This window comes from Prinia subflava, chromosome 2 (genome assembly GCF_021018805.1).
Source record: "Prinia subflava isolate CZ2003 ecotype Zambia chromosome 2, Cam_Psub_1.2, whole genome shotgun sequence".
In the NCBI taxonomy this organism is placed as follows: Eukaryota; Metazoa; Chordata; class Aves; order Passeriformes; family Cisticolidae; genus Prinia; species Prinia subflava.
This window is the reverse complement of record NC_086248.1, coordinates 108,693,236-108,711,941: the sequence shown is the minus strand read 5'-3', so window position 1 is coordinate 108,711,941 and position 18,706 is coordinate 108,693,236. Positions and strand designations below refer to the sequence as shown.

Sequence of the window (18,706 nt, the reverse complement as noted above, 5' to 3'; positions counted from 1 at the left end):
GAGACAGCTCAAGAAGGGGAAAGTTGGAGCATGGCAGCAGGATTCCCTTCTTCTCTGTAGACAGATCACTGGAGCCTTTGATATGCAAAAACATTGTTTTCAGCTATAGCTTGAGATATAAAAGGGAAGTGCGAGATATCAAACAATCAAGACCTGAAGAAAACTATTCTAAGTTTAGAAAAGGGAGTGGGGGGTATAGTCTTAATCCACATTTTTGAAACAGTGTCATCTTCTCCAAAGAGACCTTTTCTTTCTCTTGCTCTTGTTTTCATGTAATTTTGAGAGAAGGGATAAAAAAAAAATTCCAGGAACTTAATGAGCTTTAGTGCTTTCATTTTAATCCTACACATTACTGCTATTGTAATAGTGGCAATAAATGAAGAGATGACTATCAGATGAAGCACGGCGGAAACAGTTTATGTGCTAGAAAGGTAAAACAAATGAACTTTCTGTGTGTGCACAGATCTATGTAATGTATGCATGCTAGAGCCAACGTTTTGCTTAATGCTAACAAGTTTTTTACAGCTCGCAGTTCTAAAGAAAATTTATGATTTTAAGTACTTAAAAGTTATTGTAGCCTTCAAAGGCCTATTAAAGGAATTTATATTCCTATTTCACCATACCCTTGCAGAAAATACCTTTATCACGACTTCACATTAGTTCCTAAGAGACACCATTTTTTTTCCCCACAGCTGTTAAGCTGCAGTTTATTTCAAAGTTTTAGCAATAGGGCCTGGGCTTCTTTCCCCAAACACTTGAGTAATACAGAGCAAGAAAACTAGACACTGGAAGAATACAGAGCTTTTTTTGTTCCATTTCATAATGATTATATAATTTACCCAAATTACATAAGTTACCAATAAACATGCATTCCCTTCTATTCTAAAATGTGGCCACACAGATTGAGGTTTTGCCTTAAATAAAGCATACATTAAAATACTTATTTATGCCACGGTGGGGGTCTCTCATTTTGAGTTCTTTTTTTTTTCTGTTGGACAACTGCTGAAAACAAGATGCTGAAAACAAGATGCTGAAAACAAAGCTCAGAGGAGCACGAAAGCAGCAGCAGGAGAGAAGAGTCTTTTCCACCCCCTCACTGGGGAGTCACACCATCTCTTAAATGGGGGGCTTGGGGGTTTATTTTTTAATGGTTAACATTCTTCTGTGAAAAAGAGCAGCATCATTTGTATCTATTTAAATGTATCACCGCATATTCTGTGTTGCTGTAAGGAGTATGACTGGTCTGTTTCACAATAGACCTGCTACAAATTGCAAAAGACAGTTTTAAAACAGAGAGCGTTTGTGTTTAGGTCAAGTATTTTACAGAGGACCAGAAGCTGCTCTAGTTTTGCTCCCAGGAAGCCAGCATTACTCAGCACACTGTTCCTGCCAAGCCTTTTGCTTCCCAGCATCGTGCTCAGTCCCTTGGACAAACGTGAAGCAACAGAAGGGAAGAGCGAGTAAACGTTAAGGATTTGTTTAATTTCAGATTTAACCACTTTTAGTTCAGACAAGCTCTCAGGGGGCTTGGTATCTCACCTTTATGCAGTAGTGATACAAAGCAGCCCAAGTTAAGAATGCTGTTTAAAAAAGAAATTGTGTTCTGTAAGAAATACAAACGAAAGAAATAATATTTTTCTTCTTTTTTAGAAATTTTACAGACTAAACCCACCTATGTATTGCCAAAGAGCTGACACAGATGCCTGGCTAGTCCTTAGCTCAGAATCAACATGCTGCAAATGGGAAATACTCATATAATATCTTGGCAAAAATGTTTTCCCTTTCACCCAGTAACTACTGAACAGTAATTAGCTCCCTGTACAATTAAAACCAGGATCATCATCTATCTCCATTTCCCAGGAACACAAAGCAAGCAACCATTTTGGCCTCCTCCAAGGAGGTAACACTGGCATTTGACATCAGATGAAAAACATAATTTACAAATATTTTGTTACTCTCTGCCTTTATTTTTCTACTGAAACCAGGGAAAATACAGTTCCAGCAAACTGCAGTAACATGAAACTACACAGCTCTTTCTCTTTTGAAAGAGCTCTGTGGATTTTGCTGAAATACCAATGCTTTGGGGAAACAAGGTGTGCTACTCATGTACAGGGGATGCAACTCTTCTAGTGTGCACCAGTTGTTATTAATTCCAATTTTTTTGTTTTTACTTTTGCAGGACATTAAGAGTTGGAGGAAAGCTTTCAAAGGGGAGTTTTCTGGGAAGGAAATCCTATTTTTGTGAGGGTTTTTTATAATGAAGAAAACCATCTGAATTGCCTGATGTTTCCGTGGTGAAGTAACTTGCATCCTTGCAGCACAGGAGGAATTCTTTCCTGCGTTACAAATTTGGAAGAAGTGCTAAAAAGCGCGAGTTGGAAAATGGTTCTCTGAAAGAGGTGTGGATGTATCAGGATGTAGCTACTGTACAAAGGTCATACTTGGATAATTCTGGATAGCAAAAGGCATCCCTTTCCCGACCTCCTGAAGAGGCTGCAATCCTTGGAGCCTCAGCAGAATGAATGGTTTCTATCACGCGGCACTAAAGTTCCCTCCTCTGACTACTACGCTGCACAGAAGAGTTTGTGAGAGTTACAAAGAAAGTAATTCCTGCTAAAGGCATTAAAGCAAACAAAAGAGGCTCTTCATTCACAGACTTTACATGAGGACAAAAATAGAAGGAAGCTGAAGCTTTTCTACACTGGGGCCTGGTGTGCTTATGTACCATGATAAATCTTGGTTGGAATGCTCACTGAGTGTCGTGCCAGGAGCCAGGAAACACACACCACCACCAAGGACCATCTGAGTCAACACCACCGAGCAAAAACTGCTCCATGGAGTAAACTGTAAGAGTGACTGGGCTCAAAGACATCCCTTCACTGGATATCCTCAAGCACAAAATATACTCATACCTTTAAATACGGTAGGATCAATATTAATTTGTTTTCCTTTTCATGCCTCTGAGAATAAAGTTCAATTAATATATGAACCCATAAGAGAAAAGGTCGTGACACTGCTTAATGCATAGGTCATCTTGCAGGAGTTCTCACAACCCTAATTACAATGGTAATTGAATTATGTTGTCTTAAAAGCTATAAAAATGCTAATTACCTGAGCTCAGTGTACAAACACACTACCGATGCAAAGTACAATCTCAGTCTCAAGAGTTAATTTATACTATGCTGCTAATAAGGAGGGAAAATGTGGTTAAACCTGCCAAATAGACTCTTATGAGTGGGCTACTTAGTAGTAAGACGACTTTTGAGAAGGACAAATATTTAAACATGAAATTAAGCATGTAATGAAGTATTTCATCCAGTGAACTAGAAAGCCATAGCCCTACCAGTTACCTGCCAGTTGTAACATTCACCTTTCTGAACACTCACTTCAGCTTGAAAACCAAGCAAAATAGTCCAGGGTGTTTGTAAGTTACACGCTGTGCATTTGAGCACTGGGAAAGACTTGGGAAAAAAATCTTTATTTGCCGTTTTGTCTGCATTTTATGCTTTGCCTTTGGGGCTTTTTTTGAACTTCTGAAATAGCTACCACTAGGCTTGTGGGTTTGGTAAGGGTTTTATAGTTCACTTAAGGGCTCCTGAGGAAGTTAGCTGGCTTAGGAATTACTTCTTATCTTTCAGATATAGAATGATTTACTTGAACTCTGGTGTGACTTTAGTTCTGTACTTATCTGGTATCTGTGAGCAAAGATTGTCGGCACACATGAAATGTGAAGGAATCCTTAGAAACTGAGTCTTGTTGCTTAAGCAAAATAATTCACAGATGAGGCATACTTGATTATATTATTTTCAATCACTATGCAGAATAACCTATTAAGTTAATTGAATTAATACAAGTAGTAGAATTATCGATGTGAGGAAAAGAGTAAAATGCATCTACGCACTTGAATTTTGGTTTAATGTGTGTTTCAGATGTCTTCTGTAATGCTGAAGTTGATTTTTTTATTGTGGTTTCTTCAATAATGATCTGGATAATTTTGTTTGTTTGGTTTTTTTAGATTGTTGAAGATCAGAACTGTATAGAAATCTCATCATTCCTGACCATGATTAGTGTTACCTGGAGCATCTTCCTAGTTTGGACTAAAATAGGGCTGTTACTTGACATGGCACCTTGTTCTGTTAGTGCCAAACCATGCCCTTCAGTATGTCGCTGTGATATGGGTTTCATATATTGTAATGATCGCGATTTGACGTCTATTCCTACAGGAATCCCAGAGGATGCAACCACCCTCTTCCTTCAGAACAATCAAATAAATAATGCTGGGATTCCTTCAGAACTGAAGAACTTGCTTAGGGTGGAAAGAATATATTTATACCGCAACAGCCTAGATGAATTCCCCACTAACCTCCCTAAGTACATTAAGGAACTGCATTTGCAGGAGAACAATATAAGGACCATTACTTATGATTCACTTTCAAAAATCCCTTATCTGGAAGAACTGCATTTGGATGATAATTCTGTTTCCGCCGTTAGCATCGAGGACGGAGCTTTCCGGGACAACATCTATCTCAGACTTCTTTTCCTTTCTCGAAATCACCTTAGCACCATTCCCTGGGGTTTGCCTAAAACCATAGAAGAGCTACGCTTGGATGATAATCGTATTTCTACAATTTCCGAGCTGTCCCTTCAAGACCTTACAAATCTAAAACGCCTTGTTTTAGACGGAAATCTTCTAAATAATCACGGATTAGGGGACAAAGTCTTCATGAATCTAGTCAATCTCACAGAATTGTCATTGGTCCGCAATTCACTCACAGCTGCGCCGGTGAATTTGCCGGGAACAAACCTAAGAAAGCTTTATCTCCAAGAAAACCACATCAACCGTGTGCCACCCAATGCTTTCTCTTACTTACGGCAACTGTATCGATTAGATATGTCCAATAACAATCTCAGCAATTTACCTCAGGGTGTCTTTGATGATCTGGACAACATCACTCAACTTTTTCTTCGCAACAACCCCTGGCACTGCGGGTGCAAAATGAAGTGGGTACGTGACTGGTTACAGTCGTTGCCTTTGAAAGTGAACGTACGTGGGCTGATGTGTCAGGCACCAGAAAAAGTGCGTGGGATGGCAATCAAAGACCTCAGCGCAGACCTGTTTGACTGTAAGGATGACAGCGTGATAAGCACCATCCAAATCACTACTGCAGTACCAAACACTTTATACCCGGCCCAGGGACACTGGCCCGTTTCCGTGACCAAACAACCCGACATCAAGACTCCCAACCTGAATAAAAACTACAGAACCACAGCAAGCCCGGTACGCAAAATCATTACAATATTTGTGAAATCTGTAAGCACAGAGACTATTCACATCTCCTGGAAAGTTGCACTACCAATGACTGCTTTGAGACTGAGCTGGCTCAAGATGGGTCACAGCCCTGCCTTTGGATCTATAACTGAAACGATAGTTACAGGCGACAGAAACGACTATTTGCTCACGGCTCTCGAACCGGAGTCACCATACCGCGTGTGCATGGTTCCCATGGAAACCAGCAACATCTATCTGTCCGATGAAACACCCGAATGCATCGAGACCGAGACGGCACCTCTGAAGATGTACAACCCTACCACCACCCTCAATCGGGAGCAGGAGAAAGAACCTTACAAAAACTCCAGCCTGCCCTTGGCCGCCATCATCGGCGGCGCGGTGGCGCTGGTGGCCATAGGGCTGCTGGCCCTGGTCTGCTGGTACGTCCACAGAAACGGGTCCCTGTTCTCCCGGAACTGCACCTACAGCAAGGGACGCCGGAGAAAAGATGACTACGCCGAAGCGGGAACCAAGAAGGATAACTCCATCCTGGAAATCAGGGAGACTTCTTTCCAGATGATACCAATAACCGGTGACCAAGTGTCCAAGGAGGAATTTGTAATACACACCATTTTCCCACCTAACGGCATGAATCTGTACAAGAACAGCCACAGTGAAAGCAGTAGTAACAGGAGCTACAGAGACAGTGGTATTCCAGATTCAGACCATTCACACTCATGATACTGAGGGACGTGAAAGACTGGTTTGGGTTTTGTTGGGTTTTTTGGGTATGTTTTGTTTTTTAAAGAAAACAAGAAAAGACTGACTTAACAGTTGCTGTTCTACTGCAAAACACTGGATTAAAAGACTGACAAAGCAATGTACTGTACATTTGCCATATAATTTATATTTAAGAACTTTTTATTAAAAGTTTCAAATTTCAGGCTACTGCTGCGATTAATGTAGTGGGGATACCTGACCACAATTCTATATTTTAGTATTTTTTAGTAATTTGTACTGTATTTTCCTTGCTAATATTGAAGTTACAGACCATTTAACTTTTGTGTTCTACTGAGTAAGATGACTTGTTGACTGTGAAAGTGAATTTTCTTGCCGTGTTGAGCAGTCAGAACATTCATCTGAGATCCTTGTAAGTGTAAGCACAGACCATTTTTCACTTTGGTATCAATAAAATATTGAACCTGGCAAATCAGGAAGTTCAAAAAGTGGTTACAAAAGCTCACAGAACTTCCAGTGTTGGGTCTGTTAAATCTGTAAACCACAACAATATTCAATAAACAAAAATGCGTGTAGTAATGGGCAATATCAGCTGTCTGGATATATCCATTCAACAGTGGTGAAATCCAATTTAAATGAGAATAATCAAATTGATGACATGCATGAGACTGAAGCTTTTGACAAGTGTTGAAAAAACCTAATCTGTAGAGGAAAGCATAATCAAATTCCTAACAAGGACTTACAAAAAAAAAAAAAAAGTGGTAAGCTCTACAAACCAGGGGGGTAGATACAGTTTAGGAATAGATTTTTGGTTATGAGAATCAGTGGTCTGTATATTACAGGGAAAATGGTGATGGATGCTTACAGGCATTTGGGAGACAAGGGCAGGAAGACAGAGACAACACTTTGAAACTGCTTTGAAAAGAAAAAGGGCTGAAAGTGCAGTTTCACAAGAAAAAAAAAAAAAGAGAGCAGGACAAAACCCAAGGCAATAAAAGCAAGGTCTCAAAACTCTGGTCCCAAAGGTGAGGAGAAAAATGGGGAATGCAGCTATTCTGCAGCATATACGAGTCTGTGTTCAGTATACTGCTGTTACAGTCAGGAATACTGCCCATTACTGTCACAGTTATCCAGAAATTCCTTGGTAAATCTGTAAGGTAACATGTTTCTTTCTGCCTTCCTGCTGAACTATGAGCTATTTCATGTTTAAACCCCAAGCCACTCTTTGTTGCAATAATCATTCTGTTTCTTCAACTAAAAACCAAAGTGCTTTGTACGCCCTTTGGCCAGTCTTGTGTGTGCCTTGATCCAACGCTACATGTATCAAGCTTTTAAAAACTAAGAAAAAAGGAAATAATAAAATACCCACTTTTTCATACATAACTTAACTATGAAAAATACTGGTCTTATTCATGAATGAAGTTGAAAACTACTTCAAAATTATGCTGCACCTCTGCAGTGCACTGATAAGAAACCCACTCGGAAACTACTACTTTTCAGGTCATGAGCTTCACCTCTCTCTGTGTTCAGGTTAACAGCATTACACTTGCAGGTTTCCTTCATTATTAACTACTTGGAAAAGAAGTTTTCATAACAGTGAACAGCGTGAACAATGAAAGAGAGGGAAGGCGTGGAGCCCTCTGAAATAAGAGTTTTTAAAAGAAACAGCAAATGAAAAATATTTAATATTTCAGACAATGTCTCAGACAAGAAGGAATGTACACCAAATGCAGTTGAAATTGTGAGAATATTAGTAGTGCTTGGCCCGTTTCCCTAAGAGTAGTAAAGGATGAGAGATGAAAAAAACAGTGACCAACAGTGAGACTGATGGTTTCAGCAATCAGCCTGCAAATGTGTCTCCTACCAGGGATCCACTGAACCGCGCAGACCCAAAATTTCCAGTAGCACAATTTTTTTTTTCATCCTCATTTTCCAGCTGTGCCCAGGGAAGTTCCTCTCCAAATTCCCCTGTAGCATGGAAATGCTGACCTGTCACTTTCCGAAATGTCTCCTGCAGTTTCCTGAGCAGTGGAGGCGCAGCACTGTGCTTCCCTACTGACCTGATACAACCCGTGTCTCCTTTGCGTGGAGCTCTGAGTGGATCCGCGGGAAGGGGAGTGTAACCCAAACAATGATGTGCTCACTCAGTGTAATGCACCCAACAAGATTAGTTTGCTCCACTGTCCCATCTGGTGCCAGTCTAGGAAAGGGCAAGAAGCAAAGACTGAGCATGTGAAGCCTCATGTTGATGTGCAAAAAGTTTCCCAAGCAGTGAGCGGGGAAGGAAAACGACACAGAGGGATTGGATGGATCTTTCTTCGTCTGCTCTCACACAGAGGGATGGATCCCTGGTATCTGAGCCCATTTAATGGCTGGGTCACTAGCAAGAGAGCCTGGTTCTTTGCCAGCTGTTCTCCAGAAACAAAATTAAACAGGTTTTGTTGTTGCATTTTCAAGCTGTTAAAAAACCTCTCTCCCAGCTGGCTCCAAATTTATGTTGTGAAAAAGGTAAAATGACACTCAGTGACTGCTTTGCCCTCTGAGGCACCTAAGCCAGAAGTGCCTGGTAATGCTATGTACCAACTCCAGTGATGCCACGCAAGGTCATAAGAATATAAAAAACCTGGCATTTGAAGAGATAATTGTGTGACAGTCTTAAGTAAAATGACTTTTCATGTGACATTTTTATCTCAGAGGCAGTAGGGTACAAATCCAAAGCAACTTCAGTAAATCAACCCAGTTGTTCCTATTCCCCTTTCCACCAGCTAGAGTGAAAACCTGGACAAGGCTCTGTCTTCCTCAGGAAACCAGGTCAGGCTTGCAGAGAGCTGGTGTCCATTTACCACATGTGATGTCAATGCAAAAAACAGCACACTGGAGTGCACAAGACCTTCCTCGGGTTCCACAGCAACTTTTACTCCACACACACAATGTTAAAATCCATTTGGCAAGTGAAAGATTGCTTTCAGACTAAACTGTGTTTCTTGCTTTGGCTGTTTATGCAAATTTGTGTTCCTCTCCATGTCAGGCCCATCTCTTCAAGACTGCTGCTTATCCTAGTGCTGCAGTTGCTGCATGCAGTGCTCCCCAGCACCACCGCAAATCCCTTCTGCTGGACAGGTATATATGCAGGCAAAGCAGATTACTGCCGTAGGCAGTTTATTCAACACGTTTATCAAAACAACAATCCACATTAAATTTATCTCAATTCTTGAATTCCATGTTATTTCTGTGTACTGTTCAATATTTTATTGTGGAGCAAGTGGTGGGAATTTTTGAAGTGTTGCCTAAACCTATGTGGGTTCACTTGATCAGCACTCTCCACATTCAAATACTCTGCCCTTTTTAAATTTATATGGCTATCCTGAATTGCCCACAGTTCTGTTTTAACCTCAAAGCTGTCTCCACAAACACCCTGGTACTTTGGAAACCGTATTAATTTTGTCTCATCTTGGCACCTTCCAGAACTAGGGCCAGGGTCTGGACTCTGATCCTGATGGGTCCTTTGAACTCAGTACATTCTATGATTCTGTGAGAAACTTGCTTCGTTTATAAGCTGTTATTTCCTAGCTTTCTACCAGAGCCTGATGTGCAGCAACTGTTAGGGGTTTTTGATTGCTTTTTTCTCCTGGCTTTAACAGTACCAAATTCAAAGTACTATGGTCTTGGAACACAGTTTCCATCTCTCCTGCTAATGCACTAGTGAGCATGCAAGCTATCTTGTGCCAATGCTGTACATGTTGAATGTAGAGCAGCAAATGCAATAAAGCAAGAGCAAAAATAATAAAGGCTTATTTGCTATCAAAATAATTTACTGATGACATAATGCATTGAAGCACATATATAGAGACTTCTCTGCTGAGAGGATGAAATTTTGCACATTCACCTGCAGGTACAGTTGGATAAGCTCTTCACAAGTGAACTGGCAGATGCCATCTGCCTGCATTTATCCAAACCACGTTTGTTTGAGATAGTTTTGGACAGAACCATCATCCACAAGGGTATCCTCCACTTTCAAAATGCCTTAGCCTTACTCCCAAATCCATATATTGTTTTAGCATCACCTTGGGACAGATCTTTGTTTAATTAACTGTTTCTTTACTGGTACCAGAACAGCCAGAGCTTCAAGCTGCAGGCCAGCACTTAAACCATTGATTTTTTTTTCCCCAAAGCATAAAATTACTCCATACCTGGAGTTTTCATCTTCCAAACTAGCCCAGAACGATTCCATCAGAGAGAAAAAAGCTCATTGACTGAATTCAGACATAAGAATTTTACCTTTTTGTTTGTTTGTAAATGAAATTAATTTTGGGGAGGTGGATAAGAGTCCTACTCTTGTGATGAAATTGGAGCCCTTTCAAACACTCTGAAGGTACAACCATGACACAGGTATTAAATTCTGGACACAGCTGCTTTAAAAGTTTGTTCTTTTGGGAAACATGAATGTTTGATTTAATGGTTATTTCATCAAATACTTTCCTGCTACTCTTAAAAAAACCTAGATCAAAGCAGTACAGGGATCTCAGTAACAGGGTGGCAAAGCAGATGCTCAGAACAAGCATCACTTTGTCTTCTCAGCACAGGACATCAAGTGAGACACTCGCAGCAAGGCAGTCTTTAAGTGATGCCTGAGGAACATTTCTCCCCTGGGGGGAAACCAGGACACTTCAAATGGGTGTTAACTAAACCTTCTCTGGATTTTTGATGGTCTAAGGCAAAGGCATACAATACACATTTTGTCAGCTAAGCAAACGTCCATCATAAATGCCCTGTGCCTGAAAGCTGCAGGTCAGGGCTGCAGATGTGAACTTCCCAACTTCACTGCTTTTCAGAGGCCCTTTTTGTTTCTTAAGATGAAAATGTAATGGAGTCACAGTATAAAACCCCTCAAGATTAATAACATGAGCTGAAAACATCTTTTTGATATCTGAAGCTGGACCTTCTAAGCTTAGCAAGAACACTCATAAATAAGTTATAAAAATAGAAGGGTCTTAATAGGGCTAATTAAATAATCTGACTTGTTCAAGCTGGTTGATAGGCATACAGGCTGTCCTGAACAGCCCTCTTAAGTCATCAAAAACAGGGAGCAGATCACACCCAAGTGCTAGCACAGGCTCCCATCCCCTTGCTGAGCTTAAGGAACATCTATAGACAGAGCTGTGCAAGGTCTAATTGTTCAAACTCAGGGGGCTGCACCATGTTCTTTAATCACTAACTGTGGGAACATCATTTACAAAAGGATGAAATTATGCACATGATGCATAATTCAGTGTCCCTAATTTATGCAAAATAGTTAAAAATTTATTTATCTCAGAACTGCACATCCGATTTATGTAATACCGCTTCCTCCAGTGGCCTTAGTCCCTGATAAATGCCTGCCAGGAAACTGGCTTTCCACATGAAAACAGATTTTTTGGGGATGTGGGGATTGGTTTTGTTCAATAATTTAAATAATTTTACTGCAAATCTTTCAGTTTTGAATGGGATACAAAAGTCAACTTGTTGATAATTTCTGATTAATTCCCTCAGACACAGCAGGTGCTGGTGTGACAAAAGATGTCCCCACAAACTCTGCTTTCCCATCTCACCTCACAATAATGCTTTCCAGGGTTTTAACTTGAAGCCTTGCTTTTATTGCAAGGATTGCACAAACGTAATGAAATCTCTTTTCACTACTATAAGATGAAAACTGGGGCCCTCTAAATTTCGAGATGCACACGAGCAGTTGTAGTTCCATCATGCAGGCGTGGCTTTGCAGCAGCACCTTTCAGGCCAGGTTACACACAGGAGGCCATGGCAAATCTAAGCCTTTGTCCACCTCTGAGCCTGCTGTATTAACAACATTTCCTAAATTACTGCACCAAGCATCAGCAGCTTCAACAGGCAGCAAGAGAAAGCCTTCTTACCTTATTCAGCCACCAGTTTGTGTGTCTAAGGCAGAGTTAATTTGGCTTCCTTAGGTGTTGTTTTTCATGGATTCATTGAGGATGTACAGAGGTAACAGCTTTTAAAAAGGTATATACCCTTCTACCAAGGAATGCTGACAAAGCAGAGGATTTAAGAAGTGATGTTTCAACCCTTATTCCCAGAATTACATCCCAAATGCAAGCCTGTGTAAACCCCATGCACTTCTTGACTGTGTACTATATGCTCACCCCTTGTTTAAGCTACGTTTAATGGACACAAGTTATCTGCATTGCACTCCTCCTCAAACTATTTTCATTTTCCTCACAGTTTGAGCAACAATGTAAGAATGTGGATAGGTACAGAATCTGTGGTATTTTGTTTGTTTACCTGGTTTCAGTCCAATCTTCTCCAGAAACATTAAGACACTTATTTCCAAAGCTTGATGGAATAAATGACTGCCCACGAGGAACATGAGCTCATTAATAGGAAGAAAGCCATATCCAGGGAAATGCTAGCCCAGTGAGTAAATACAATTTTAGGGCATTAGCTGATAACACAGAACCTCCACCTAATGTCTTTAAAGCAATTATTTTACCTTAAGAACTCCTTAATGGCATGTAACCTACTGCATCCACTAAAAGCCTTTTCATTTCTCCCTGATACAGAAATGACATACGTCATGCTAAAATAAAAATTAAGAAAAACGCCGCCGTACTTCCAGGTCTTGGAAGTTTTTCTGGTTGCTGAAATTCAGCACTTTGCAGCCCACTGAGGTAAGCAGTCAGGAGAAGATCACTGGGGGAGCTAAACTGCTGACCTCGTGCAATTCTCTTGGATAAAGGAAAAAAAAGGCAGCAATGGAACTGCACATAGGAGCTCAGCAGCTCAACCACTGCTGTCCCAAACAGACCCTCACCTATCCCAGTTATGCACCTTGGTGCTTTGGACTACAGGAAAATATGAAGTATCTTTAAGGGTCAAAATGGTTGAGCACCAGCAGGACAACCACCATAAGCTCTTCTTTCTATTCTTTCATCTTTTTCTTTTCTCCTTTGTGAATTAAACGAAGCTCACTGAGAGAGTTTGTTCAGTAAGCAGGACTGTTATTCATGTAAAAACCTCTTGATTGCTAATTGCACTTGTTGATACATAGTGGAGTAGTGCTCTCCTTAAAGAGTTTGCACTTAAATCCAGGGCAGGCAGATCACAAAATGTTTTCCCTGGAAATCTCCACTATTTCCTGAACTTTCAGATATCTGTTGTTAAGGGTGGGGGGAACAAGATAATAATATGTTCCTAGGAAGTTGCTTTTACCACTGTTGCTTTCCTGTGTTCCATATATGAATTTAAGAAGTCGAAATAAACAAGAGCAATTAAAGAGAATTTGGGAGGAGAGGTACAATACCACAAAATCAAGTTTCTGCTACTGAGAATTGAATTATGCTGAACAACTGCTTGGTTTATCATAACTTATCTGTCTCAGGAAATGTTCACATCTTTCATTATCTGCTGGCCTAGGGACAGAGCTGCACTGATCAGAGCGTTCCTTGGGTACAGACAGAGGCATTAAAAGGAGCCAAATATACCTAAAGAAAACTAATAGGGACTGTTTTTTGTAAAAAAAAAAAAAGTCCTAAATTTCTCTGTTTTGTCCAAAACATTTTGTCCCAAACTCTGAAATATATTACTATCCTACACTATTCTCAAAAAAAAAAATAGCTTATCTTTCGAGCATGGAAGATTTGATGTAATGCCCAGCTTTACCTGTAAAATAAGTTTTAAAGGTTTTGTTTATATGACTTCATCCCCAGTGCTATGATGAGCACATGTTCTGCTCAGAAGTAAATGCATGTTTGTGCATTGTAGCTCCCACCCATTTTCCCTTCCCATTTTCCCTGTGTTATCAACTGACTTCTTGAACACTTACATCATTTTACTCATTAAATACTAGAAGTCCAAGAAGTGGTTTGTCAAAATTTTTTTAGGGTCTTAAGAGATGTGAGAGGGAAAGGACAGAGACATTATCTAGGGAACAGATATCAGAGGAAAAAGGCTGCTATTGTGTGTTGCAGGGAGATTTTTCTTGTTTTACTGAAAGGAAAAAAAACCAAACCCGGACTTTCACAAACACAGCGATTTTGACAAAAGGACCTGCTCATGCAAGAAACACATCTTGTTCCCAAAGCAACCACGCCACGTTGGGAAGGGATGGGAAGAAAGTGTCTCTCTTTGATATGGATCTGAAGGTGATATCCTGTATCTCATGAAGAGCACCCCACTGGTAGAGTCAGAGTAAACTGGATTGTCTTAACATCCATTTTAAACTCACTGCTGGTGTTGCTGCAAAACTAGGGAGCAAAGCAACCCAGCCTCAGAGACTTCAAATAAACCCCCAAACAAATCAAAAAACAACCAAGCCTGCAAAATCCTCAAAAAGCACCTATCAAAGTGATTTCAGCCCAGTGATCTGGTACACAGTCAAAGGATGTAAGCTCTTCTAATCCCACTCTTTGAGCTCCTCCAGGCTCCAGCCCCCGTTGCCATGGCCCGGCTGACACCTCCTGCAAAGGACAGGAGTCCCACAGGCCTGATGGCTGCTGGCTGTGGGGCTCACACTGCAAAAACAGCTTGGGGGTGAGGAGCATGAACGGCACCATTCCAGTCCAGGAGGTTTTACTGCAATGAGTTCAGCTCTGGGCAGGCTGCCACCATCAGCGTATTTCTGACAGGTATTTTTCCTCCTCAGAATACCTAACACTACTGAAAGCACTCACTGCTACATTACATACTGCTGGTTTATTTAGATAAAAGAAAATAAAATTTTAAATTGCCTACTGTTCTCCTTTGTGCTAATAAAGACTAACTTTATCCTTCAGTATAATCCCGCCAAATCAATTAAAACGCGTTTGGCGGGTTGAAAGGATACTAGTGAAGTATTAACAAAAGCCTGGTTTGGATTATGCAAAATTTTTGCAGCAATTGACTGATGCAAAGATTTCTTTTCAGGAAAATAAAATAAATCTGGCTCTTCAAAATGTTTCTTACTCCGTTTTGCTCAGCAGCTCTAGGAAGTTATTAGGTCAAACTCCCACAACACTGACCTCTTCCTGAGGTTTGCAAGTCAATATGTGAGTGATGAGTCAAGTCTCCCAGACTCATTCATGGAAATCTCTACAGTGCTGCTATAAACTGGTGCTTAAGGATATTAAATAGGAAAATGTCTTAGAACAGAAGCAGCTCATGTCTGGGTATGCTTGGGTGCATCACTGTCAGCTGAGGAATCCATCTAGGACTTGCCTGAGCCTTCCCAGGAATGAAGCAGAACTCCTCAGGATAGGGAAATAAACCCTGCTAGGTGTCAATGGGGGCTGGAGACCTGCCAAGGCATCTGTTCCCATGTCTTACAACCAGCTAAAATGCCACTGTGGAAGGGAAAAAACAATTTTCCCCCTGCTGAGAAGGAGCTCTAGCAGGTGCTGTTGTCTGTAGTAGGTCTGGTCAGCAGACAGTCAGTACTGCTTCCTTTGCAAAAAACAAACATTGGGATAAACTTTCATCTGTCAAGCAAGCCAGGGATCATGTTTTCTAGTGCTTTCACATTCGTAGGAAGCTGCCTCTGACATCTCCCCCCAGGGCTTGATCATACAAGGAAGGAAAAGTAGGGAATTTTAAAGACGCTGGCAAGCGTTTGGTCTTTCAAAATGTCATCGCTAATCTCCACATCATCCAGCCCGCTCGGTAATCAAGACAGAGGAACTGTACAAGTGCAAATTAGTGTCACTTATGTCCTGAAAACAAGTAAGAAAGAGGATATGGAATAAGTATGCCCAAAAGCAACATCAAATTTATTCTCCATGATCAGATGAGAGATTTACTGAAGTTTACTTCACCTTGCACGGAAGAAAAAAACCCAAACAAACATGAAGATATCTCTATGACATTTACCATCTGGCTGAGCAGGTTAGTGCTGCATTAAAAGGCTGCTGTATTCTGCTCAGTAGCAGTGAGAACAGGGAGGCAAGGAGTGGCCCTGAGCTCCCACAGCCATTTTCAAACACTTCCAAGATAGAAGACCCGCCTTCTGCAAGATCTATTTTTTCTTTTGGGTCTGTTAACAGAAAAATTAACAGTACCACCAGGGTTATTTTAGGACATTATGCATCCCAACAACCTGATATGAGTAAACAGAATAAATGTTGGGGGGTCACCTGCTGAGGTGCAGGACAGGCATCTAAAAGCAGCTCTGTTACCAATCCCAAAGCATCTTTTTCTCTTTCAAAGGAAGGCACCAGCGCCGTGAGCCCAAGGATGAGCAACCTCAGCACAGGACTGGGAAAGCACATGAAAAATTGCCAGTGTTTCCCTGAATCACCGAAGCACGACAGGGCTAATTCCTACATGGGCACCAGGAAGTTGTCCAAGACCTTTAAACTCTGATTCCTCTTGGAGCTGACCCAGATGTGACTGTTCCTCTACCAGTAAAAAATCCACTCACTGTGTAATACCTGCGCTACACGACTGTATGCTGATGATGCAGGCTCCCTGAGCACTGCAAATGCTGGGGGTATTTGTTGTTAAATCGACAGTTCTGCAGGAGTAATCATTGTACCTGCCTGGAAAAATCCCAGTATTTCCTATATGGGGAAAGGCAACTGTTAATTGCAGGTATTTCATGTTAGAAGAAAACTAGCAGGAAAAGAAAAACAAATACCACTTCCGCCCACTCCTCCAACCATAGTGATCAACTTACACAGTCTAACTTTATTTTAAAAAACCTGAAAATATTCTGTGTCCAGAACAGTCTTTTTTAAAAATGTGCTTTGTAAGGCCTTCTTTGTAACATTCTTCCTTTGCTAATGATTTTTAAATGTTCTTCTGATCAGTTTGAAAGGGACTAGTAATTTTTGGCTCAGCTGTAGCAGCAATAGAAGGAATCAGCACAACGTGCCAGAGGAATGTAAAATGTACTAACCAGATATGGAGTCAGCTACACAACACTGAAATCCATGCAAGTCCACATCAGATTGTTTACCACTGCAGAATTTGTGATATTTACTCTGCCATTCAAGAACACTCTTTACATGACACTTACCCTGATCTCTCAAAACCACATATTATATACATAGCCATAGGTGAAATGGGAACACTAGTGCTCTAAATCTATTCTCCATTTTATTTGAAAACATCATGTATAATGATAAATTATTTTTCCTTTTAAATTACATTTCATTAATCTTTGTCCATTAAAATAAAGATACAAGCACATGGCCAGATATTTTTCTGTATACAGCATCATCACTCTTATGATAGAATTAATAGGTCTTCCAAGCAATTTCTGCTAAGCACCCAAAAGTAAAGAGTGAGCAAATTACAATACTAATACTAATTTATTAAGGTACTTTCAAATGCCTTCAGCTTCCTTTTTCTTTGTTTGCAGCACTGTAGGGCCATTTGATAAAGCAAAACTGCAGCTGTTCAGCCCTGTGTTTACTAAGGTAACTGTGGCTGAAAGCGAAATGGAAGTGACAGCACCAGGGCTCCCTCGCCTTGCCAGCAGCAAGGCTGTGCTGGAGCGGCTGCTGCTGGAGGAAATGAAACTGTGGAAACTCTGAAGGATGACATTACTGGAGAGCTCTGCAATTCAGACTGGCAAGGAGGCAGGATTGGGAGCCTTGGAGAGCTGCCACCGCCTCCCTTCTACGAACCACGGTGTCCCTTTCCCGCTATGCTGCTTTCTGGGCTGTACAATGTGTTTCCTTAGACCTGCACCCATATGGACACTTGGACACTTACACCAAGTCAGTCATACTGGCCACTCCTGGTAGAAACCAAGCCTGCCACATTTATACCTCTGTCAGCGCTAATTCTGCTGCTTTTTGAGGATGTGACAAAACTCTGCTGTGCTGCAAGCAGAGGTTCGTCACAGCCAAGTGAACATACTGCAGGCTCACAAGACAAATAAAACCTCTCAACTTTTATTTGCAGGTTGTCCTGCAAAATTCTCTCATTACAGACACGTTTATTTCACAGCAAATTTATATATTTTTTAACTTTCCTAAAACAGGTGCTTATGAAGGCAAGTGCTACAATGCTTGGTCCTTCGGACTGCATTTCAAATAACAAAAGCTAAAAGGGTCTCATTGATCAAAGCTTTTTTTTAAATCAGAAGATCAACTGTTTCACGCTGTTGAAAATAGGAGAACAAATCCAGGCAATACTTTCTATTTCCCACTCCTACTCGTAGAAGCACATGTGACATTTATAACCACAGTGTAAAAGCTCATTAATACTCTACACTGACCTATTAAAAGGGTTATTGGCTTAACACAATAGGATACATTCTCGTGGAAAACAGGCAAGGAAAGGAGAGAACAGCTCAAGATAAGCCACCTCTCCACAAACAGGCTCAAAGGATGAGATCATTAAATGAGTGTTAAAAGCATCTAACATTTTTCACCTCCTCTCTGCTCATTTCAAAACTAGCTTAAAACCACAGAATAAAAGCCCAGTGAACACCCCAGTACATTTTAAAAGGCAATTCTCTCTCAAAGGGCTGATAGCAGGCAGGGAGTGGGAGAAAGGTTTATTTTAGTTGAGCTAATCTGACAGACTGGCACCTACTCAGAGGTGTTGGAAGACGTCTGGCGCATCCACACACCCACCAAGAGCAGCACTAAATTCTTAAAAGAAGACAGGGCTGCCTATGCATTAAGTTCCCTTTTTAAGTACTTTTCCCAGAAGCTTTGTTCTTTCTTTTCAAAGAAAACACTTAAAGCAAGCTCCCAATAAATG

General features: G+C 40.8%; 2 protein-coding genes across 2 annotated transcripts in view; one reads left to right on the top strand and one right to left on the bottom strand.

The window, feature by feature from the left end:
• The window catches only part of MACROD2 (mono-ADP ribosylhydrolase 2), an 837,487-nt gene that overhangs the window by 733,156 nt on the left and 85,625 nt on the right, over positions 1 to 18,706 (bottom strand). The gene's annotated exons all lie outside the window — the stretch shown is intronic.
• Positions 2,182 to 11,437, top strand: FLRT3 (fibronectin leucine rich transmembrane protein 3). The gene is made up of 2 exons (XM_063391545.1): positions 2,182 to 2,923; positions 4,016 to 11,437. The coding sequence occupies exon 2, from the start codon at positions 4,061 to 4,063 to the stop codon at positions 6,008 to 6,010; it is 1,950 nt and encodes a 649-aa protein (XP_063247615.1). The 5' UTR covers positions 2,182 to 2,923; positions 4,016 to 4,060; the 3' UTR covers positions 6,011 to 11,437.

Bases quoted from the DNA above. Each gene is read 5' to 3' on its own strand.
- FLRT3 (XM_063391545.1), top strand. From the start codon at position 4,061: ATGATTAGTGTTACCTGGAGCATCTTCCTAGTTTGGACTAAAATAGGG.